Raw genomic sequence first — 25,490 nt, 5'->3', positions numbered from 1 at the left:
ACTGAGGCTGTGGGGACCAGAGAATCAATGGGATGCCATCTCAGATTCATCCCCAGTGGACCAAGATCAATGTTGCCCCCCCCCCCCCCCCACACACACACACCAGATCATACATATCATTACTTTGAAACACATGATGCCAGTTACACAAATCATCATCCCGATCTCTGAGATCTTAAAACACCGAGGTTTTTTTTTTTTTCTTTTCCATTAAACACAACACACGTGGATATACGCCCCCTGTATTTGTCATTGACCCATAATCCGATGCAATTTTTTTTTTAGCAGAGGTGAATTTCTCCTTGGGTTCCGGCTGCTGCACACTTATTTGACATGCTTAAAACATGGCACAGCCCGGCATACGTTAAAAGGCACTCGGTGCACTGCAGTATCAATAGCAGGAGCCTCAGCCATTTCCAATGCAATTAAAAACTCAATTTTCAAAGCGCTTTGCCGAGGGTGATAAATGGGCCAGTAATCCCTTAATTGTTCTCTCTCAGGCAGAATCACGGGAATGATAGATGTTCCATTAGAGACAGAGTTAAACTTGAAGTAAATAAAATAAGACTTAGAGATATTGGTTTGTTTATTACGGTCAAACCCCCCACAGGAGGCCGAATGCGTTTCCGGTGAGGTTAAATAACTGAACACAATGAGCCGGGATGTTTTCAGGACCACGGACAGTTCCCCCCCCCACGTCCACTCTGTGTCTGCGTGTGTTAGTCCGGCATCATGTGTGTTGAACTTATCCACTTAACGTCAGTTATTGATTGTTATTCACCTCTTTCCAACCTTAAACATAGCATTGCTTCACTGCTCGCAGAATGAACGGGGGGGGGGGACAACACGGACACAAACTTTCTCTCTGTGGGTCAAATAACCCGCAGCTCTCGTTGTTCTGCTCTCTGGAGACGGGACGGGCTGCCCGGGTCCATTGGCCGCCTGAGGTTTGCAGTGTCTCTGTTGACTCGACCAGCAGAAAGGCTAATGTCGACAAGTGCCAAGCTTATTCCCAAACCTACGTAATCCAGCCGGATGAAGCTTTTATTTTTTAATTTTTTTATTTTTTAATTTAACGTCAGATCAAGTTTGACTAACATCGGCCCCAGCCGCGACGGGTCCAATCGGAGTTCAGATCAGCTCCGTCTTCCCCCCACCACCACCACCACCACCAGCCCACCCCTCCTCCTCCTCCTCTCTCCCTCCCTCTCTCTCTCTCTCTCTCTCTCTCTCTCTCTCTCTCTCTCTCTTTCCCTCTCTCTGCCTCTCTTAGTTGCAAAAAAACCTGCTCTGCAGCTGGGCTGCACCTCAACGAACCTAATTGGTGCACTGTGAGCGACCATCATCTATCCAGTGGATTTCCATCGCGCCCGGCTCCATCCAGAACATATGAATCTGCTCGGACAGACGCTTCTGAGGAGTTGAACAGATCGTTCGGAGAAAAAAAAAATGGCACAGCGAGTGGTTTTGTTTCTACTGTGGCTCTGTGACAGGTCGTTTGCGGGATTTCCCAATCAGATAAATATCGGTAAGTGTCTCTCTCTCTCTCTGTGTGTGTGTGTGTGTGTGTGTGTGTGTGTGTGTGTGTGTGTGTGTGTGTGTGTGTGTGTGTGTGTGTGTTCAAATAGGAGGCTGCATACATGTGGTTTGTGTGGACAAAAGGTTGCAGTGTTAATAACGGGAGAGATGTGCACGGAGCGCGGAGCTCTGCGCAGTGATAGAGACTAACTTGATGTTACGTATGCTGCGATCTTAAAACCGCTGATTCTGTAAAAAAAAAACAAAAAAAACTGCTGATTAAAGCCTGCTATAGTTGTGTATCTATGTCATTGTAAGCGTTATATTCATAAGAAGGAGGACGGGAGACGAGCAGTGAAGAGTTGCAGACAGGCGCACTGGTCAACACACATGGTAGTTATTGTACCAGATAGCAGCCAGCCTTCTCTGAGTTCCTCCTCACTGGATGAAATGAGCTCTAACACTGACACGGCTCTTAGAAAGGCACACATGATTCTGATGTGTTTCTGTCTCTCTGTCATCTCTTTAAGGGGGACTGTTCATGCGCTCCACGGTGCAGGAGCACAGCGCCTTCAGGTTCGCTGTCCAACTCTACAACACCAACCAAAACACCACTGAGAAGCCTTTCCACCTCAACTACAATGTCGACAACCTCGAGTCGTCCAACAGCTTTTCAGTCACCCATGCGTGTAAGTGTGCTTCTATTTCAGTCATGTCCAGATCCCCCCCCTCACACACACACACACTTATGTCCACAGCGGAGCGAGCAGAATCATTTATGTCAAACTCATCCATATGGAGCCTTTATGGGCTACATCTCAATCCAGGAGAGGCAGCCAAGTTCGTCTCACTTCACTCTCTCTCTCATAAAGTCCCAGTGGGAATTTACAAATACAGATTTGTCTAATGTACACAGTGTTCTTCTCATATTTGTCCTACGCTTTCTTGGCTTTTATTTTTTTTTACCACAAAATGGTAATATACTTTCTTTTTTATTTCTTTTTTTAAGGAATGTATATTTACTTTTAGACATAGTAACATGTTACAGTCGGGAGCTGTGGTTTGGAGCCACATTCACAGCCTTTGTGCCTGTCTTTGTACAGAAGTTACATATTATATATATTACATATTACATATACATGAATTACACATTGTAAAATAAGTTCCTTCGGCATATACATGCTGGCCTTGAGAATGCAGCCAATGACACACACCATTTGTCAAGGACTCAGTGCTGGAGGATTTGTGTGGTATATGGTAAAGTTGGATTTTAATTTCATAACTTGACAAGTGTTTCATAAATATCCTTATTTTTCATCACATAAATGATCCACTATTCATAAGGAAAGGATATAAACTGGGAAAGGATCTATTATATACAACACATGTTTTTTTTTTTTCCTCTCAATGGGTGCTATTATGTGGTTATGGTCCAGCCCATGATGCAACTTGTGCAGTGGCGGTTTCCAACAAATCACCCTTTTCTTTCCACACCCCCAATGGCTGCAGTTTCCCGAAATCAGCAGAAACAAATTGGACATAAAGGGGAAGAGATAGAGCCGAGAAAGCCATTTTGCGATGTCATTTTAAATGGTAGGTTCAGTTTGACCCTGAAGAAACGCGGCTCTGTCTGACCGAGTCCCTGCAACCCGTGTGTGGCACGGTCATAATGGCCCCTCTGACTCTCCATGTGCCAGAGCATCTCCTCCTGCGCCGTCCTCTGACTTCCCCCTGTGTTACAGAGCATCTCCCCCAGCATTGCAGAGTCAGCTCATTAGCACCCAGCCCTCATAGCACCTCACCATGCTGTCATTGGGCGAAAGGGGGGGGGAGAAAAAATCCATAGCTCCCCAACCAATGCCAGCAAATGAGTTGGGCTCAGACCTGCAGAGGAGGTGGGTCTGAGCAGCGAGGGAGATAAAGCAGAGCGTCATATCACAGGCAGCAGAGAGCTGCGAGGGGCCTAACGAAGGCATCCATAAGAAACAATAAGCAAATGAGAGTGAATAAATAATAGATAGTGCCGTGCAATTTCACGCATGTTGAAGAGGAAGGGAAGCATAGTGGAAAAAGGCTTGATATCAGAATCTAATTAAATTCAGGGGCAGACAGAGCTTTAGTGAGAGGAAGGGGCTCCTGTGGGAACCGTGGCCCCGTTTCTAGTTTCTTGCTGCCACGTCTTAGCGTCTCCATCAAGAGCTCTGTCTCAGGACTGCCTTGAACTTCCAATACAAGAAAACTATGAGCTTTTTTTATGACGCAAAGTAACCAATGCTGAAAGGAAATGTATCGCTCAGTGTTGCTAAAATTGGAGAGTGATTGTCAAATGTCATTATAATGTTTTAGTGAGGGCATCTATTTTGCTTTGATGTGCATATGAATAATCTGCGCTGCTTGAAATTTCTCTTTAGTGTTGAATGTTCAGTCTGGTAACATTATAAAGGAAGACGTTTTTATTATTAACAAACTAAAGCCCCTCTACTTATTGTAATTGTAAAATAATCAACAAACTCAAGCAAAGACAGCTCTTTAAACAGTCTGATATGCAGTTTTCTTTCCAATCTGATTTGTGTAATGTGTGATCAGAGACTTCTTTCAAGGTAGTGCCCCGAGACTCTTGTCAAGCTGAGCTCGCAAACCGCAGACAGCTCCTGCTGAGCTCACAACAGTCCATGAGCACCTCAGATTGTCTCTACCAATGTAGTGAACAAAATAGATATGACGGTTATTAGAAATCACTTATCTGCTGACTTCCAGCTCTTTGAGGCTTTGCCTCTGGTGAGTTCTGAATTTCAAATTGGTCAGCGCCGTTGTTTGTTCTGCAAGCTGTCACAATTAGTTTAGTGGACATTCAAATTTACTTTGTCATCAATAACCTCCTGTGGTTGACTCAGACCTTTGTCAGCAGTAGCACACAGCTACTTTATGATCTAGCAATCTGAACCAAGTTCTTTTTTTTTTTTTTTTTTTTTTTTACCAAAGTGGCATGGATGGAGGTTTTGGGGAATAAATCTATTTTGAGGCAAGCTTCATTGCTTTGATCAAGAGGAGTTGTGGCTGCCTAAGGCCTTGCAGAGTGGTTGAAATGACAGCATTTGTTTCGTCTTGTCCGGACTCTTTTCCTGAAGCTGATGCTCTGCTTTAGTGTGCATTCTCTCCTTACTCCGGGAATGGATTCTGCCACAGCCCTGTTCTCTGACTCATCATGTAGATCACTCCTCTTGATGTGCCGAACATCCTTTAAAAGTAATAAAACTGAGGCAGAGGTACAAGAGGACAGGCATACAGGGATTCAAATGAAACCGGCTGGACTTTATTTTTCTTTTTAGAAACAAAATATGGAAAAACCTTAGGTGTGATGAAGGCACAGTCTCGTGTCAGAACCGCTTCCTTTCAAGTCAGTTTAAAACATTATGCCATTAATTGAATTATTGGCCGGCAGCAAGACAATGTGTGGCTTCAGTAATCCTCAAGGCTCGGCTTTGTACCGCAGAGCATGGTGTGTGCTTTGGTGGCAACACTGTTGTTGCTTTGAAGTGACATCAGAAATTGTGAAATGTGTAATTACCAGTGCCGGGTCCATAATAGCTGTGGAAACCAGGAGTCAGGTACGCTCGTAGAGAAGACAGGAGTAGTTCAAAGCAAAGGGTACCAGTTTGAAGAAAGCAGAGTCGACAGCATTAATGTTCCTGATGGTCACGGCTAGCCAACTTAATGACACCGCCATCCTTTTCTCTCCTGTTTACCCTTCTTCTTCTTCTTCTTCTTCTTCTTCTTCTTCTTCTTCTTCTTCTTCTTCTTCTTCTTCTTCTTCTTCTTCTTCTTCTTCTTCTTCTTCTTCTTCTTCTTCTTCTCCTCTTTACCTGAGGCGAAGAAAACATCAAGCCCCCTCCTCCGCCTCTCCTCTCCACACTATTTATTAGATTATTCGCCTTGATTCCTGTTAAAGGCAAATTTTGCAATGCTTGGCTTTTGAATCTCATCTCCCCATTCCTCATTCCTCATTCTGTCATTAAGCTAATGGTCTGTGTCCCCTCTGCCAGCCTTTTTACATGTACCTACCCCTCTTTTATCGAGTCCTCCAGGTCCTTAAACCCTGGCAGTAGCAGATGCTTCTTTGGCAGCACAGTTCAGCCACCGTCTCCCACCGCTGTTAGCTACTGTAGGCGAAACCGCTTTGCTGAAAAGAGCATGGAGAAGATAGTCAATGTGATTTGTGTTTGTCATTACTTAAGACGGGAAAGAGGAGGGACAAGAAGGGAAACAGAGTGACTCTAAGGTGTGATGCATTTTATTGTAATTAGAGACTGCAGCTAAAGGAATGGTATGGCATTTTGGGAGATACGCATAATCGCTTTCTTACCAAGAGGTAGATTTCATAAACTGATACCAGTCTCATGTCGGCATGGTAAATATAAAGCTGGAACCAGCATCCTGTTAGCCTAGCTTAGCATAAAGACTGGGAACAGGGAGAAACAGCTAGCCTGTTAGCTAGAAAGGTGACAGAATCTGCCAACACAGCTAAGGCTCACTAATTAACATGCTTTATATCATTTCTTTAATCCATACAAAAAACAGAAGTGTCATTTTTTTTCCCCAAACAACTCAACCAATCGAGACATCAGGAAGTTAGTGGTCCCAGTCAAGAACTAGTCCAGTGTATAACCCCCAGTACAGCAGCAAATTGTTGTTTTTACACTTTGGTTTTTCGATTAAATTAATAAATGATAGCATGTTAAATAAAGACCTTTTAGAGGTGCTGGTAGGTGTATTAGAGCCAGGCTAGTGGTTTCCCCCTGTTTCCAGTCTTTATGCTAAGCTAAACTTACCTGCTGCTGGTTGTAGCTTCATACTTACCTTACCTACAGAAAAAAGATAGAGGTATCAATCTTCTCTTCTATCTCTTGGCAAGAAAGCAGACAAGTGTATTGCCTAAAATGTCGAAATATTCCTAAAACATTGCTTCAAGTTAATAGCAGTGGACTTACCGACTTATCTTTGGGAGACGTTCATGCTGCCTTATAATCAGTGTGAAGCAGTGTGCAGAAATATGAATGATCAAACCTGTGTTTCTCACAAATTCCACGTGATGCAGGATGATCAATGGTGAAAATCTGTGAGCAATATCAGGACAGTATCAGGATCAGTGAGTGTGTGGAGCCCATTGGATTTAATTTAACACTCAGGAATACAACTCCAGCAGATGTTTGGATTTGGATTTGGGATATCAACATCATTGATGAGGATTATCATAAACTCTCAACAGTGCACAAGCCTATTTTTTTCTTTTTGTCTAGACAGCACTCATTCTTAGAAGCATCTTCTTTCCTGACCTTTACGCCTACCCAGAGACTGCTAGCTCGGCACATGTGGCCCAGAAACACCAACAGCCTCTTTACACCGGCGGCCCCGCACTATGACTGAGCACATGTGGCAAATGGCATATGTTGTGAAGCACAAACGTGAGGGCCCTTACCAAATCTTCGCGTGTATTGTTCTGTGTATAGCTTTTGGGGCTGTTGTTGTTGTTGTCGGTGGTTGCGGTGGTGTGTGATTGGACGGTAAACAAAGCGACAGGCAGGCATATTTTTTTGCAGCGCATGGCCTGACAGATACAGGCTCTGGTCGACAGAAGCTCCTCAGGTGATTGTAGTAGTTCTACACTTCTTGTCCTTGCAGGCTGTAACTCAGCTTGAGAGGTGTGACCGGGCAAACATGGCAAGGGAAGCTGGGAAAGAAACGAGGGAGTGGGAGGATAGAGAAAAAGACTGCAGTAGGAGAAAGCAAAAGGGGGGAAAAAAAGAATTTGAATAAAGGATGTTTTAGATGTTGCTTTTATAGAGAGTATGTGTGTGTGCACAAGTGTATGACTGTGTGTGTGTGTGTGTGTGTGTGTGTGTGTGTGTGTGTGTGTGTGTGTGTGTGAGTGTGAGTAAGAGAGGGAGAAAGAGAGAGAGTTCTCCAGGCTATGGGGGGTTGAGCCGGGACATGCCATCACAGTCCAGCTGTGTTGGAGGCACAGATGGAGGTTTGTTTATGGCCGCATAGGCATGTGCATATGCATGTGTGTGTGTGCGCACATATGCACAGAGCCACGCACACAGACACTGTAGGCGGATGCAGAGTCACACATGCGTGGACAGACGAATCTCTTCTCCCTCTTCACATTTCTTACTGAGTTGAATTCAGTATTTTGTACCGAAGCTCCCGTGACACACTTCATCATTCATCCAAAATAAAGGTCAGTTTAAAAATATTGCCGGTCCCCCCCCCCCAAGTCTCTTTGTGCAAACACAATTTTTAGGAAATACTGTTTTTTGAAAGGCTAGGATTTGTGTGAAATGCGAAGACTAGACGAGCATATTTGATAAGCACCATGACTGTGCAAAAGCCTCTAAGAGAAACACGAGTCACCGTAGTGTAATGTAATGATTTGATATGGAGGCCAGCAGGCCAGGCGGTCTCTGCGGGAGCTGGATCTGGGGCCTCGGTCAGATGAGTGGTACAGTAACGGCCCCTGGATGAGGTTACATGCTCTGGGAAGAGCAATGCCTCTGAGAGGGGAGCGGGACGTCAGCAGAAAGTGGTGACAGACAGTGTAGCTCTGATTAAAGAAAAAAGAAAAAAGGATGAGGCAGAGAAGGGTGGAGTTCCTGCCAGATGCAGTCACGTGTTATAATCTGTCTGTTAGAGTTATTATCATTATTTTTTTAAGGAACATTATGACTAAATATTAAAATATAATTTTACTTGTTATCAGTGCTACAGCAGTTGCTTCTACATCAGAGAAAAATACTTCATGTCCTGCTGAAACTTAGCACTGATAAAGTACCAGTGATTTATCCTTAATTTTCTTGAAGTCTTGCTGGCTTAATTACAAACACTGGTCCTTTTTGTTGTGGAAAAGCTTTTTTTTCATACAGCAAACACATAAAAGGCTGGAAGAACTCCAAAGGCCAAATCTCTGAAATGGAACATTATTTTGACCTAATTTTCTGGCCATGAGATGCCCTCCTCTGTATTTTTTTTATATATTTATTTATTTATTCTAAAGTCAGGCTGAAGCCATAATGAGATTCAGTCTAGAAAACATAGAACACACTCCGAGGCAGATTCAACACAATGAATTTTTAATCAGAATATCAAAAGATCCTCTTAAACCCAACCTGAGGAGAAGTGTTGCTGTCGGAGTGCTATTTGTCTTGGAATCAATGACGCTGGCAGATGTTGTTTGATAAAACAACAGCTTTCCTCCCTCGCTGCTGTGGTAGCTTCAAATCTCCATATATCTTTCACAAACACTGAGCTAAAGCAAGCTATGGAATATAAAAAAGGAATCTGGTGTAGGGACGAGATTTTCTGATTTGGAAGCTGAGTAAATCACATCACAGATGTACATTGGTAGATATCTCCAGCCCTGACAGTAATCAATCTTTTGTTTTGTGTTCAGACCTACTTTGGGAAAGTTGCGTTTTTTGGATATCTTATTGATATCCTTTATCTATTTGCTTAATTTCCACGGGTGAATGTGATTAATTGCGAGCGAGAAGAGGAATTAAGGTGAAATGATTATAAATGATCTGTCATGGCACCATAAAAACAATATCATCACCCTGCAGCCTGTGGTTATTTCAAACAAACAGCCAACACAGGGTTTAAGTACATAGTGCTGTATTCACATGGCAACTGATGCTTTTGATGTATAATACATGAATACTACAGTAGTTCTAGGACTTCCAGAAAGGCTTTACATGTATCAGGGATGTTACATGATTGCTCGTAAAGCTTTAACACTTCAATAGATTTGGTTGACAATAACATTTCCAGAACTATAAAAACAATTCACGCCACAGCAGAGCCATAAAAACCTGGATGTACCATTAACCAACCGACCGACCAAGAATGTATAAGAATAATTTGCGCACCGCTGACCCATATGTGAGCTTTATGAAGACTTGGACCATGCCCCCCCCTTTTTTTCCTGAGAGCAGACATGATGCAACATGACAGCCCATCTATGCTCCGCACATCTGTTCACCACTGTTCAAATAATAGGGTGGTTTCTGAACTATAAGTCAACAATGACAGGCGAAGTCTGTGTTCCCTTATTGAAGATGATATCATCGCTGCGTTGTGATGAACAGGAGGAGCTGACCGACCACACAAAGAGCGAACGATAAACACACACCATGAAGGGCCGGCGGAGACACACTCAGTCCTAGTGGCGTATTAGACACATTCGCTGCCGTGCACTGTGTGAGGAAAAAACTGTATCTTTTTAGTAAAAAATCCTGCATATGTGGTGCACTTTAAGTCAAATGAACAGGGGCAAGCTGCCATTGTGAACTATTCATCTCAGGTGCATCAGGGATATGTCTGCCAGCAACTCGGCTCCATGTGATGGCTGCTTTTCCATTTTGTTTTCTCAATGAGCAAAACCTCTCAAGGAGAGTGGAGCACGTCGTTCGTGGCAAAGATTATTATTCATTTGAAAATGTCATTAACCCTTATGCGCCAGATGTGAAAAAGGCAGGGATGGAGTAAAAAAGAAGAAAAAAGGAAGAGAAAAAAAACTTGTCTCCTGTAAAGATCTCTCACATTGCAGTCAGCATTTTTGTTTTTGCATTTACTCCCCCTCTCTGTCTTTCCCCTTTCTATATTCCTCCTTTTATATGTATTTAATCTCTCCCACAAAGCCCATTACAGTGATGTTCCCCACAGCCGTTGCAGTCACACTCAGCCAGCTATTGGCCATTCACTAGACTCCCCTACAATATCCGTAATCACTGAATCAGTAATCCCCTACTTGAGCTGGAATAGCACATCCGCATCGTGCCTCATCGGAAGTTTGCTGCATTGGCCTGGCTTCACTGGGTCCAAAAGAAACTCTGAAGTCGTGTTCAATAGGAGATGCTGACTGCATTGTCCTATCCAAGGTCAGACAGCTTATGAAAGAAAATAGTTTTGAGCCTTTTATTATGTCGGAGGAGCTCAGAGAAAAGCATTAATTGGCACCTATGTGCTGTCTAATCTTGTCTGTCCACTTGGACTGCATTATCAGCTGTTTATTGTTTGGTTCCCTTCTGTGTGTGTGTGTGTGTGTGTGTGTGTGTGTGTGTGTGTGTGTGTGTGTGTGTGTGTGTGTGTGTGTGTGTGTGTGTGTGTGTGTGTGTGTGTGTGTGTGTGTGTGGCGTAGCATGATTTCGGTGCTAAAGACAGTCAAAAAAAAAGTCAGGACATTGGGGCGTTGTTGTGATGAATACCAAACATCAACAGGGAGCGTCACGATGTACTCCCCCAACTAGTAAATATTGGATCACAGTGCGACGGGGCTTCCAGCATTCCAGCTCTCCTCCGTCTGCCGACTGAGCAGATTGATCCGCACGTTTCTGGCCTGCTTCAGAAGAGGCAGTCGCTAGCAGAGCCCTGCCAAAGCTGCATGTCTGTGCAGGAAACAAGGGGGCTCCATCATAACTGATTGCTTGTGACAGTTCACAGTCGCCGGGCCACTGGAGCATCATAACCTTGTGAAACTAGTGTATGGGCACTCTAGCATACAGGCTGAAGGAGAGGAGGAAGAAAAGGAGGATATTAGCATATTCCTCGCAGTGATACAGAGATGCAAATAAGACACGGCGTGCCATGAATAGCCTCTGTGGTTAATATTAAACAGGTCTTATGCAATGACAGACATAATAATGCAGACCAACACATCTGGAAACAAGTGAGGTTTATAGACCATTACTGCAACTGTGATTGCAGTTGCAGAATGAAGACCCGAGCAATGTCAGAGGAGGAACTGTTGATGTGTTGGAATAAACTACTGATGACACCGAGGCAGAAATATCTCCTGGCGCGCCTGAGGAGCCAACCCCGAGCCACTCAAATCATTTTAGCTGTGTTGTCACCATAACAAGCGCCAATGCATTTGAGATTGCTCACTGATTCACATTGAACGCACGAGTTTAATTGAATCTGCATGAATGCCGTAAAGAGCAAAATGAGAGTCAAATGGCCGTGAGTAATAGGCGTGGAACTATTTGGTTGTCGTCGGCAACAAAGCTCCGAGGTGATTTGACTCATCCACCCACTCGGTCATCAAGGAGGTGGAAGCTATCTCTTTTTTTCCAACTTAGATCAAGAAGACGTTTTAGTAGGTGTGTGCAAGAAAAACATTTGATTGTGACGCAGTGGGGTTGTCTTAATCAACACACGTCTTACCGCGGGTTTTACCTGTCTTTAGTGCTCACTATCCCCATTAGTGAGAATTAAGCGAACATGATGTGCTCGCTCAACCATGACCCTCCTCTGTTTCTCCCTCCAATGGTTAATTCTGAGAGAGTGCTGTTGTGTGGCTCTTGCCATTTCACACATGGCTACGTAAAACCTGTGGGCGGTTGCTCCCAGGCCACTGTCCGTGTTTGTGTGTCCATGCATGACCGTGTGATGAAATATTGAAGCGCTCTATCATCGACCATTGGGTAGCCGCCGGCGAGATTCCTGTCACTTAATTTTATTTTTCCTCCCGTCTTTATCTTCGGCAGCGTGGATTTATTTTTCTACGCCGCGGCGGCGTGCAGATCAGGCAGGCAAACCTCATCTGGACCCGTGACAGAGCTAATCCATCGCAGCTGCAGAATGAAAAGGCCGTTTGGAGTGAATCCGTTCCAAACGGCCTCAATGGAAAGCTTCTCTCAGATGCTGCTGCCCTTTGCAGCCTTGACAGTGCTCGAATATGATGAAAAAGGACTTGGGAGAGTTCAGTGGCTTAGCTATGTTTATGAGAGGAGGGAATAGTGGAGGAGAGAGGCCCAGTGCTGTAGATGGAGAGATGAAGTGACCAACCACTGTGTTTGTGTATGCCTGTGTGTGATGTGAACTGGATTGTAAGTACATAGCACAGCAGCTCATCCCTCATCTCTCCGACTACCTGGCTTTTATAGTGAGCCGAAGCAAGCTGGATGTCCAGAATAATCTGTCAGGGGTTTAACTACACCTCTGTATGAGCTGCACGCATGCAATAGCAGACCCACAAGGTATGTGAGGTGGACAGTGGCCAGAAGTAGCAAGATGTCCAGTTTGAAATTAATTTACTAGAAAGGAGCGTACAATATGTGTGAAAAAGCCCCTTGCTCTGTCTAGTGGAAATGGGCAGCAAGACTGAATAACATACCTTTCTTAAGTATGCCAAGGTGACAGGGCACAGAGAAGTCTCATCTTGTTTTCTTCTCAACACTTTGTGTATTGTTTTTTCCTCCTGTACAAGTCCCATTCCTGAGCTGTAAGGGGATAGACTTTGGGTCTTTTATGCATAAAGAAGCTTAAATTTGGAAATTACTCTCAAGTGGCTGAAGTTTGTGAAACATCAGTGAACATTTCACTCCCAATTTCAGGGGTTTGTCTCAGAGTTAAGCTTTTTAGCCCTAGGACTCCCTGTAACTGAATGAAATATTTAGGTGTAATGAAGAGGAGTTTCCCTTTTGTGCGTAGTAGCCATGTTATGGGGGAAGAATGGGATTGGCACAAGATGCAGGTTTAATTTATGAAAAAAAACTTGTATAACACCATCTTTAAGTGTCAGTGAACCCTCTCACTTTCCACCAGAGGTTCCGAGCCTCCTCCTGCCTCCACCCAAATACAATGGACATAAATTAATGATTATTATAGTATGAATAACGCAGAAAACATGCTCTTAAAGGGAAACAACTGTTACATTTTTAGTTTTGGACTTCACTTTTGGAAAGCTATTGGCTTGTTTACAACTCTATGATTGTCTGACACAAAAGCAACCATAACCCATTGAACCAAAGGCCCAGAGCTACAAAAACATAAAAACTGAGTTGTGATCAGCCGTAGTTTCCTCCCCAAAAAGGACTATTTCTTTGGATGTTCCACTGAAGACAGTTTAAAGTGAAGCCTGTGGATTATCCTGAGTAATCAACACATTGTAAATATGGGATTTTAGTGCGACCGTTAAATGAAAAATCATTATTTTATGGCAACTTCATCACTCAAGCCTAGAAGTTAATTTACTTTGAAGTATTTTGCTTCTGATCAGTCTGCCACGCAGATCCCATCCATTTCAGTGTACATCTTAATCATGCTGTCATGAGACTGATACTGTTAAACCTGGGACTAATTCTGTCTTAACTACATAGCATTATACAGTGATCATATCAGACAAGATATCATACAGGCACCAAATTAGACTGTTTTTTTTGTTATTATTGCAGTTAGTGCCCAGCACATGTCCAGACAATCTAAGGTCCACGGAGAATCCATCTTTTTATCTAATAAGAAAAAAACATCTTGTTCTCTTCTCTCTCTAAGCGGCTATTTAAAATGGCTCCAAATCCCCTAGCTGAGAATCTTTATTGCTTTTTGTGGGGAAAATTTGCTTTAGAAAAGTAAGGTGAGGAAGGCATATTCAAGGGTTTCTATCCCAGGGCCCTGTCACATATAGGATTGCATCTCACTCACTGTCATCCACTCTGTTTTCCATCTCTCGCTCTCTCTCTTTACCCACCACCTCCAGCATTATCATTCAGGGACATGGCGTCATCTCAGCAAGGGCACTAATAAGATGAAAAGTGGTGCTGGACTCCAAATACTTAACCAAGCCTGGATTGAGGCTGAGAATGAGAGGGAATTCTTTAGGTGAAGTCTTCAAGGTTAAACAACTGGTCCCATACCCCGTCCTCGTTGACTTATTCTATTATTCTTCAAAGAAAGGCGAAGAGCTGGGAGAGACCGGTTCCTGGAGAGGTAATAAACAAGCTCTACAGTGCAAACGGCTCGGCTCGGCTCGTTTCATCGACATAGGATACGAAATGTGACATGTAATTTGATTAGCGACACCGGGGGCAAAGGCTTAGTTTACATGTGCAGGAAGTGGAACTCGTGAGAGTGGCAGATTGTCATCCCCCTCTCGGTGGCCCTGTGCGGCACACTCTTAGCATTGCATGTGTATACAATCCACACATGAGACACACGGATCAGAAATCCCCCTAAAGGATATGAACAACCAGTCAGGAAGCATTACACTCAGATGGTTTGCACCCTAACTGGAATATAGACATTTTTAAGACTCCTCGCCGCCCCGTCTTGCAGATTAGGAAAAGAGAAAATGACAAACAGAAACTAGTTTAGCAAGCAAGACTGCAGAATAGATAGAGTTGATGTAGGGCAGGGAAACAATCCAGCCTTTTGACAGTGATGGAAAAAGATATGCCCCTGCCAGACATCCACAAAGTTTACTCTGCTTGTTTTATTTTTTTTGGTCTCAATCATCCAAAATAAGAACCACAGAGGATATAAGCTGCCAGTTATTTCTCCTGCTGTGTGTACAATTTGATTCAAAACAAGTCAGTCGGGTCTATACCTGAAATATCACCACAAATCTCCACCCAGGCGAGCCGAGCTCTGCTGTAGTCATGTCCAATCATTTAGAGGCGTCGTCTTAAACTATTCCTCTAATCTCTTTGATATGGCTGAGAGTGTCCTCCGTGTGTCCTCCTTTTTTCTTGAAGGCATCTGTCATGGAGTCCAAAAGTGAACTGTTTCCTGTGATTCAGCAAAGCTAATCTCCCCTGTTTGTTGTGAAGGCAGAGCCCCTGACCACTTCTGACAGCAACAGTTTGAATGTTTGCTGTGTCGGTTCCGACACGTTGAACTCTCTCAACGCCGCCCCGTGCGCCCTACCTCCTCTAACTCGACTCACTCCAAGCACGGAGACGCTGATTAGACACGTCGGGGCGCCTTCAGAGGTGCATCCACGATCCCCGTGTTCCTCCTCACTTCATGCTCCATCCTCTTCCCTTCCCTTTCCCCTTCCTCCATATTCATCTGCGAAGAAGAGCACGCTTTAGGCCCGCAGCGCTGATCGGGAGGATTAGTGGTGTGTGAGGGACTTTGTCACCAGCTTTCTTGGAAATCCAATTACAGAATATCATAAGCCTTACATGTTTCATACTCTGCTGAATCCTCCCTAAAAAAAATGCACTCAGACACACTCAAAGGGGTCAGCGTTCAGCAGCTGCCCTGGCCGTGTGCTGTGGGGACATCTTCCTGAAGGTGAGAGGAGTGATCATCTTTGAAAGGATAAGACAAGTCCTCTAGCACTCCTCTCGCCTCTGCATTGCAGCAAATGGTGGACTGCAAGAGCCTGTCAGAGAAGGGGATTGTTATTTGTTCAACAAGATGGCCAGGGATGCCGGAGAACGGCTCTCGAGGTGAAGCGAGGGCCAAGGGTTTAGGTCTGTTTTCTGCTCGCATTGACGGTCCTTAATTGCGTGAGTCGGGGAAATAAAATGCAGCGGACGAGGGCCGAGTGAGACTTCTGCATGTACACATGGAGTCCACATTTGAAATGCATTGAAGGGAGGTTTACAGTCGCATGTAGGTCTGTTTGACCCGCAGAGTGCTTTCAGCCCTGTGTATGTGCTCGTTGTTCAAACAAAAGCATGAGGGTAAGACCTTGAAGATGAAAATATCTGTCAGGAGGAGATGGAGTTGAGAGTCATTGACTCACTTGAGGATTGCTCACCAGCCACTCTCAGAAATACAGGACTATATCATCAAGATGGCAGGTGGAGAGGAGATGGAGCTGTCGGTCATAGGGCTGTGGAGAAAAACAAGAGAGGGAAGTGGAAATCTGGTGAACTACAGTGATGGGGAAGTACATGCTTGTAGGCCACACATGACATCAGTGACTCCGGATCAGTTTCTCGTCTTCAAGGCATTATATGCATAGTTATTTGCAGCAGTAGAACCTTCGACGTGTCAAGGCTTTGAATGGAGGCCAGCAATAATACTTTAAATGTTTAACCATGTTCATAGTAAGCAATAAAATCACTTTATATGATACTCATGTCTATAATGCATAATAAACCTACTTGCAATGCGTTATAATCTTCTCATTGCACTGTATAATACTAGTTATATGCACTCATAAATAACCATAATGCTTATAACAACAATCACAACGCATGATGAAGCATTTTATGATGACTTATAAGGTCAAGTCTCATAATACTTCATAATTGCTGGTCACTCACTGTAATGCTTATAGCTATAATGACAGAATAACATCTCATAATTCATATGTGATATCTCAGTCTTTCTTGCTTACAGAGCAGAAGTCCGCTCACATCTCATTAGGACTGACTGGGGTTTCAGGTTGTATATGAGCCTTCCAGGCGCAGCATTGTATGGGAAACATTTTTTTCCCCTATGGATGCCTTTTCGGCCCAATTCTTGAGGCTTCAAAGAGAAAGTAAATCATGCAAACCAGAGTTTGAATTTTACGCTTTGACACAGATTTCCATAATGTCCTTCTCAGTTGGATTCACCACTCTGCAATAAGCTAAGAGAGGAGAGAGGAAAAAAACCCAAATGGACATTTTAATTTATTCTTTCATACAAAGTTTCCATTAATTCCTTCTCAGAAGATATTCGACTAGTTACCTGGTAACCATACAGCTCTGTGAACATGTTTTCTTTGGGAATATACTATGATCAGTTTAACACAAACCAAAGTAAATCATCACTGTGCCATGCTAATAAATACTTAACTAATATAGTCTTACTCAGTGGATACAATTTGGGTTTGCTTGTTCTCAGAAATGACTCCTGTCATATTTTACTACTACTCTTCATGTGTTATTCTAAACATAAGAGCAGCACTGGTGCCAAACAATGACTTACCCTTGTTTTTGACTTACCCTTGTTTTTGACAGTTCCATATATATATATATATATATATATATATATATATATATATATATATATATTTTAAATAAGCTTGTTATTTCTCACAGTGCATTTGGATCAAAATTGTAACTGTGAGCAAAAAAACTTGACAAATCTCTCACATACGACTGCCATGTTGGAATAAGATCATGTTTCTTCTAATAGCTGACCTGCTCTCCTTGTATCCAGGCAGTGGAGAAACAGAACATTTATATGGGTCTCCTTTGTGTAAAGTCCGCCAGCATTACAGGCAGCACCCTCTTTCATAGAGACACACTAATTTGAGCCATTAAAAGTTACTGGCCAGTAACCTTTTTTGTGACTTTTACTAATGTTTCTAGCAGAGAAGGATGTGTCACACTGCAGTTGTATACACCAGATAGATACAATAAAACGTACACATCCATTTGTTGTTATTTAATCTATGCATGCTCTATTGCGGCTTTACATAACCACAGCATAATACACACCGCATTTTTATATGAGTTTATTCAGTTACCAAATTCAAATGTTAAAATAATAGCTAGAAAATATGAGAGGAGGAAAATTGTCTGCAGGAGCAGAGGAAGCTAGAAACCTGCCCTCAATATGTGGAGAAGCTTGTCTCTTACTGGGTGAGCTCCATGCTGACCAGCCCAAGTGACAGAGAATTCCCCAGGTCGAACTCCTCACCCCCTATCATCCATCATGCACTCAGACAGACACACATTAATGAAAACTCATACACAGTTGCACCTCTGAACTCACCAGTGGATTGCTTGTACAGCAGCTGAGGTTGTTAGCAGAGTGGCTTCTTAAACTGGCACAGGACAGGAGAGCACCTACATCCCCATTTATTGTCCTCTTCCCTGGATTGTGCTTGCGCATCTCAGGCCTCTTTCTTGGCCCACTACTGCCACCAGGGATCAGTGTGAAACCACTTGCAAGACTGTGTACTCGAGTGCAAATGTGCACTACTAGTTGTCAAAAATTGATGAAAGAGTGCAGTCAATGAGGAAAATATTTTGTTTCTTATCCTACTACATTTAGTGCTATGACACAGCTTTTACAATAAGTTGTAAAGAAGCTGACCATAAACCACATCTTCCCTGGTTTAAGTCCAGCTGGAGACCTTTGTAGCTCTCTCTCTCCTGTCATACTACAACTATCTGATTAAGGCATAATATGCTCCAAAAATTACATTTTAATGAGGATATTTGCAAATATCAATATATACTGTATCAAAATATGACAGATTTAGGCAAAAATTCACCAACAAAATTGTGAAATTGGTGTATTGCAATGAAATATGTTCCACTGTTTACATCCGAAAATCATGTTACACTGTATGTGTATTATGTAAAACAACACCCAGTTCAATTACAATCTGTATGAAACCTGATTTGTTTTAACTATAACATGATTTCATTGAACATGGATTAACAATAATAAGAAAATACACAGTGGCCCTGCTCTAATGTCAAACACTGGATACATTTACTGTAAGTAGTAAAAGCGTGTTATCGTCTGCTCTCTTTCCACAATGTGTGTGTTGCTGTCGTTCAACCCAGCAGGTGATTTAAAGTGGATGTTGATGGAGCGGGACTAGTAACAGCTTCCTTTTAACGTCTCACGGCACCATTGCAGTTGAGTCGTTCTTGAATCTAGGTCTGCCATTTGAGTTAACAGTTTAAAGCGCTTCACATCTCTATATGACAAGAGCTGATGCAATCCCCCCGGGGCACGTATGAGCTATCTCCCCATGACAGCATCCCTTCTTCAGAGCAGGACAGGCTGGTCCTGTTGTAGGCTGGTGAAACTGGGAAGGGGGAGGGAAGGAGAGAGGGAGTGAGGGGGGAGAAGGAGACCAAGACTCTGGAAAAATGGAGGACAGATGGGACTGAGAGGAGAAAACAACTGAGCCAAAAAGAGAATGTGGGTTTTTGCGGGAAAAAAAGACAAGGAAAATGGCTAAAGAGATACAATTATCGTTGACATTTACTGTTCGCAGCCCCTTTCCCAAGGCTGTGCAAAGCTCTGGCTCATGGGCTGCGAAAGAGCATGGGATCCCAAATACTTTGAGTGCATGAAAAGGTTTTTTATTTTTTTATTTTATGAATTAGCTCAGCATGCCCACAGGAAACCACATATCCCTCTGAACTAGCATTCCAGGCCAGCCATCTCAAGTGATGCATCAGAAATGTAACATCCCCATAGCACCGCCGAGTGTCCTGATTATAGAAGGGAATGAGGGCGGCACACTGTGTGTGTTTGACCAGTGAACTGGAGATGGGATGCATGGTCCCCTGCAGCAGGAAGGGGGAGGAGGAGGAGGAGGAGGCACGGTTAGCTGCAGAGGAAGAAAAAAAAAGGGAATGAATCGGAGGAGAGGGAAAAGAGAAGGAGCAGATGAGAGAGAATTTTCGTTGTGTTGTTTACCACTCAGTCCCCAAGCAAGCTCCTCTAATGGCTCTGTGTAGATGCACATGGCTGTCTGAGGACCTGTGAGTAAAATTAGCATCATTGAAATTCAAGGTGACGCTCTTAGAAGCATTGAATTATATGAACTGATGTGTTATTTTGTCAGAGTTGGAGACACGTTCATTCGCCTTATTTCCACCTACAGGACATTTATTTCACTTTTATTTAATTACTGAGAGAGATGACGAACGATGCATTTCTCCACAGAAGCTCTCTCTCTCCCGGCTCTACTGTGAGCTTTTTTTCTTCTTTTTTTTAACCAAAGTCCATCACCAATCTCTGCTCGGCTGATGGAGCGGGGCTATATTATGTGGGAAACAATGTGAGAGGGGAAAGAGAGAGTCACTCAGGTGGAGAGAGATACTGCCACGCTTGAAGAGGATGTATGCTTTAGGGGATGACCAGATGGCTGAGGCAAAGGGAGAGGTCAAATAGAGTGGTGAGGAGAGTGGAGAGAGACAGTGAGGCGTTGAAGAAAGAGGGGTGAGGGGGATCAGTATTGCATGGACACACATCTCTGGGAGAGTGAGTGAAGTGTATCAATACATACATACACAGCTCTTTTTTAACTTTCCATACAGTCTGTGGACTCTTTCTAAAAACAGTTTAAATTCCGAGTTTGGCTCAGAAATAAAGCAACCAGCCCTTTTGTGTTAAAATCAGAGCATTTATTTTTCTTTCATCAACTTATTCTTGGTGTAATTCATTCTCCTTTTCACTGCAATGAAACATTTAATTCCTCCAGGTCAATACATTTCTACTGATTGCTTTTTTTTCTTTTTGCTTTATCCTATTCATAAACTTCCCAGAGTACATAGTCTGTTCATTTGTTCTGCTGTCTTGTTATTCACCCTTGACTGAAATAATTAGAAATTACTTAAATATAAATGAGTAAGAAATATACATGCGCCACAAATTATCGAGGCAGCAAATTGGTCCAGCTTGTTACTTAAATGTAGATCAATTAGAAAGTTACAATGTGACGCAGAAGTATTTGATTTAAAAGACAGAATGGAAAAAAAAGTCTAGCTCGTAGCTGTTGGTGATAAGAGCCAACACTACTTTTGTTTTTCTCCACCAGCTCTGGGTGAAACAGCAAATTGTTTTCTGTTATTTTCCCACAGCAGTTTGTGAAAGTGATGGCTGTGGCCTGCCAAATGAAGGGTCATTTTTACCGATGAGGGGGGAGACATTTGCTTAATCAATCACGATGGATAGCGCTGTTTGCTCTCACCTGAAGGTTCCTGGTGCTCAGATTTACTATCACGTACATGCTACAGTATATAAACCCCTTATGAAAGCCACGGCGTCTCAACATGTGGCCTCTGACCATGGAAATGTGCCAGTAGTGATTAACAGTGAGAAAACGAGGGTTCTTGCACGCCGCAGCTTACGGCTCTCCATTGAAAATAAATTACGCTGCCTCCATCGATTGTATGTAGCGCAACACTCACTGTGGTTGGGTCTATTTACAGCAATGCATGCACGTGGATGTGAATGCCAGTCCTGTAGAGCCACAGATGATCGTGAGGACAAACTCTGCAGAAGTTGGAGGTGCCGTTGGTGTACGGTTATGTGTCAAGATACCTTGTTTTCTCAGCGACAGAGCTGCAGGATGCTGGCAGATCTGGTGCAGTGAGACCGGCTAGTGTTTGCCCCCAAAACAGAACAGGTCATCCTCAGTCTAGAACATCCTCGTAAAGCTCACCGCCATGGGAGAACATACCTGAAGCTCAAATCACTCTAGATGATATAGCTCACAGGATCCCTGCAACACGCCAACCTTTCCACTACAATTAGGTGGCGACCCCGAAAAAACGGCGCAGCATCAAGACGCTGTACATCTAACGGGGCCACGGTGGGAGGGATACGGGGACAGATCTGCTTCCTGTAACTCGGGCTCGCTCTAAGCTCAACCTAATAAGCAGAGGACAGCTGAGCAGAAAGAAAGAGGCTGCCAGACCCGGTCCCCTAGGATAGGTTGTATGTCAGAACTGGCCCAAATTAAGAGAGAGTGCAGAGAAAACTGGGGCCACAACGAGGACTGCAGCTCCCACTGCCTCCCATTCAGTGCGGGAGATTGCACCAGTCACCCTGCAGCACTTGCCCACAATACCGCTGTCCATCTGTTGATTCACTTATCAAGAAGCAGTGTTGTGTGTGTGCGTGTTTGAATGGCTGCATCCTGGCGTGCGTGTGGGCTTGCTTCTGTGTGTGTTTGTGTGTTGCATAGAATGGATGCCTATACCATGGGGGAGGTGTCTGTAACAGGACTGATAGGGAGGGAATAGAATTAAAGAGGATGAGGCAAATCCCACCAGTGACCAGATCTCTCATTCACACAACAATTGTGCTTAATAGCCAAAATACGTGAGCGCTGCCATGTTGTCCTCTTGGGTGTCTGAAAGGTTTGCATATACTGAATTAATGTTTTTAACGAAGACTTATAAAAGAAAAAAAAAAGGTTATTGTGTGCATGCATGTGTGGTTTCATCTCCCGCTTGATTAGGATGGCGGCCCAGAGTGTCATGACGGTGATAAACTGTTTCCAGTTCAGCATGGATAGCCTTGATGAGTGCTAGAACTCGTCATTCAGAGCAGTATTTAAACAAGAGCCCATAAGCTACGTCTGATGCATCGCGTCCTTAACAATTGAATGAATGCCCGTCAGCCAATTGGAAACAAATATTTAACACTGCCATTACATAAGATTGGATAGCGCCTGCCTTCCCTCCTGTCATCTAACCGTCGTGCTGGAATATTCAAAGTGTTTACGGATGTTAAGAATACTTGATTACCCAGCGGGAGCACTTGAGAGTCAATCAGAATAAGTGAGCAGCCATTCATGATGGGGTGGGAAAGCGGAACGCACCTGTAGCTCTGAATGTTAGTTTACACATTAATGGCTTCTGACTGACTGGAAGACGATTTTACGCCGTCCCACTAGAGCGCATGGTGAATACACAAACAAATGGAAACGTTTTTGCCTCTCGAGAAAATAAAAAAACAATAAAAAAAAAGATAGAAAAACATTCTTGTATTAGTGAGATGTTTATCCCCGAAGTGGTTGTTATAGATTTGTTCAAGTGAAAACATTAAAATGATGGTGTAACTGTTTATTTTCCTCCACCTTTGGTCGCCTCGGATACTCATTTTCAGTCTGTAGCTTGCCGACACGGTTGTTTTCTTCCTTTAAAAGTGGGATCAATCTCGTCTTAAAATGTGATCTCTATTTGTATACCTTGTAACTATGCGATGCCACCGCTCAACAGACGTCGTGGGTTCAAGGTCACGGAATGTGATACTGTATTCACTTTTCACTGGAGGCAGAGCTCTTTCGTAGGAGGCAACAGAAGCGGTGACAGGCAGCTCACAGATGCTGCAAATGCTGCAGTGAGTCGTTCCCTGTGGATGAGAGGGAACAGAGCGATCACTGGCGGGAGCTCCTGGTGGGAGCCCGAGACCTTCGGTGAAACCAAGTTACTTTTTCTATCCATTGGTTGCCACTTTCCTACCAAAACAAACAAACATACACTGTACCTGCTTTGCATTTACAACTGGGGATTTTTTTGCTGACATCCGGTCACAGTGCAGTTCTCTATTACCAGTTCTGCTCACCTTCTGATAAAATGCATGCTGTCTCGTTGTGCAATGTGTAGAAACATGCATGTCTCATATTCAGATAGATTATCCATATGCGGATAATTACGTTAATACCAGGTGTAAATTGGATTTTATACTGTGAACACTAGCATTGGGTTTCTTTTAGGGCTGCAGCACAAAATTATTTTCATTATTGGTGACTCAAATTGATTATTTTCTCAATTTAACGGGCACTCCAGTGATTTGGTGATAATACAAAGTAGTACTAAGTAGAGGGACTCAAAAAGGTAATGGTCGAAGTCAAAGCAGCAGAGGCAGAGATATCTTCACTGACTGACACCAACTCTGGATCTTACATTTCCCACAATGCAACTTGTTAATGTCTTTCATTACCCTTCCTACCTGGTAAATACCTACATCTTTCAAACTCCTCAACCCCAATTTGTAACACAGGATTTCTCCCCATAGTCCATAACCAAATCCAGATAACCCTGATGACATCATTAGGATTATTTTAAAGGCTGAGTACTCCTAATGACAATGACCATTAATTTAAATCAGAAACTCTCTGATCAAAGAATAATAGAAGATCAATAAGTAAGTAAATTAATTGGCAACTATTTTGTTTTAGTGATCTTGTAAAGTTATTTTTTATTTCAATTTAATACATCATCTTGGGCTGTGAGTATTTAAATATATTTCACTATTTTCTTCCTCTTTGTAAACAAAATAATGAATGCATTAATCGAGGACATTATTGTCAGAATAATCAATAATGGCAATAATAAAGACCACCTGTCCAGAAATAATATTTTACTGACACTATATACTTATATACTGTTGTGATTATAAACAGAATTCGTGTTATTATTCATATTTTTACTGGACTTTGTCAAATGTCCTGGAGGTTGTTTAGAGTGACATATACCCTTAATTGGCCTTTAGTGGTGGATCAAACAACCCAATCGATCTTTTGCGGCCTAAAGTGATGAGGCACACATTTGTGAATGTGCATATTCTGCTGAATGATGTCCTAACTCGTGTGTCTTCTTGTCCTCTGCTGGCCCCCCTGCAGTTTGCTCCCAGTTCTCCCGCGGAGTGTACGCCATCTTTGGATTCTACGACAAGAAGTCCATGAACACCTTGACTTCGTTCTGCGGCGCCCTGCACACCTCCTTCGTCACGCCCAGTTACCCCACCGACAACGAGGTGCAGTTTGTCATCCAGATGCGCCCCGCCCTCCGCGGCGCCGTCCTCAGCCTGCTCTCCCACTACAAGTGGCAGAAGTTCGTCTACCTCTACGACACCGACCGAGGTAAGTGACAGCGTGGGCCTTGAGTCAGGGCTTCCAGCTTGAATTACAGCGTTGAACCACAGGAAATGATACCGAGGCTCAGAATAGCAGCTGCACACCGGGGTTAGCAGGGGATAGATTTCCCTTGTAATACTTCATGAAAGCCCTGTAAATGCTTGAACTGTTAACACTGCACTATTTTATACATTAGCTTGGTTTCATGCAAATGTGAAAAATACTGCATTCGCTAGCAGCTCTTAACTCTTGTAATAACACATTCCACTTTAAGAAACGACACATCTTAAGAGCCATAACCTTTGAATTTTTAACAGTTGGCTGGTTGGTTTCAGTTAATCTTCTGTTTAATCATGTTGTTGATATTCTCTTTTCTTTCCTCTGAAATGAGGTATGTCACAGCTGCTACTAAAATGTTTTCTACAGAAGTCAGAGTCTCTGGCTGCCTGTGGGGGCTGCTCATTGTTTTGCGTCAATGAGGTTTTTTTGTGCAGTTCCCAGATTGCTTTGCCTAGTTGACAATAGACACTGGTTTAACGCAGTGTCTCTAGACCTGTAAACATGGCAAAGTGTTCATTTCTGGGTGTTCTAATGTCGAACGGGAAAATGGGCTCATTATCTCCCAATGGAATAATGATCCCCTCCTCCCACAAAAACTTCAATTTGCTCAAGCAGCACCTGTGCAGGAGGGACGGATATATATTCAGGAATTGACAGACAAAGCCACAATATGTCCTCCTCTTTGCGAGGGTGCCAAAAAAAGGGTGGTTGTGTATTCCTCCTGCACTGCACATAGCAGTTTGGATGCCTGTGTTTATTTGCTCATTATAGAAAGGTCCAGATATGCTCC

The 25,490-nt window shown here is 43.3% G+C and overlaps 1 protein-coding gene across 2 annotated transcripts in view; it reads left to right on the top strand.

The window, feature by feature from the left end:
• Nucleotides 1-1,449: 1,449 nt before the first annotated feature.
• Nucleotides 1,450-25,490, top strand: part of gria3b (glutamate receptor, ionotropic, AMPA 3b) — a 74,962-nt gene continuing 50,921 nt past the window's right edge. For both annotated transcript variants that reach the window (XM_054597972.1, XM_054597973.1), the window contains exons 1-3: nucleotides 1,450-1,528; nucleotides 2,049-2,207; nucleotides 24,407-24,646. In XM_054597972.1, the coding sequence (XP_054453947.1) occupies nucleotides 1,450-1,528; nucleotides 2,049-2,207; nucleotides 24,407-24,646 (478 nt within the window). The remainder of the gene's footprint in view (nucleotides 1,529-2,048; nucleotides 2,208-24,406; nucleotides 24,647-25,490) is intronic.

Source organism: Anoplopoma fimbria, chromosome 4 (assembly GCF_027596085.1).
Source record: "Anoplopoma fimbria isolate UVic2021 breed Golden Eagle Sablefish chromosome 4, Afim_UVic_2022, whole genome shotgun sequence".
In the NCBI taxonomy this organism is placed as follows: domain Eukaryota; kingdom Metazoa; phylum Chordata; class Actinopteri; order Perciformes; family Anoplopomatidae; genus Anoplopoma; species Anoplopoma fimbria.
This window is presented reverse-complemented; position numbering and strand designations above follow the sequence as displayed.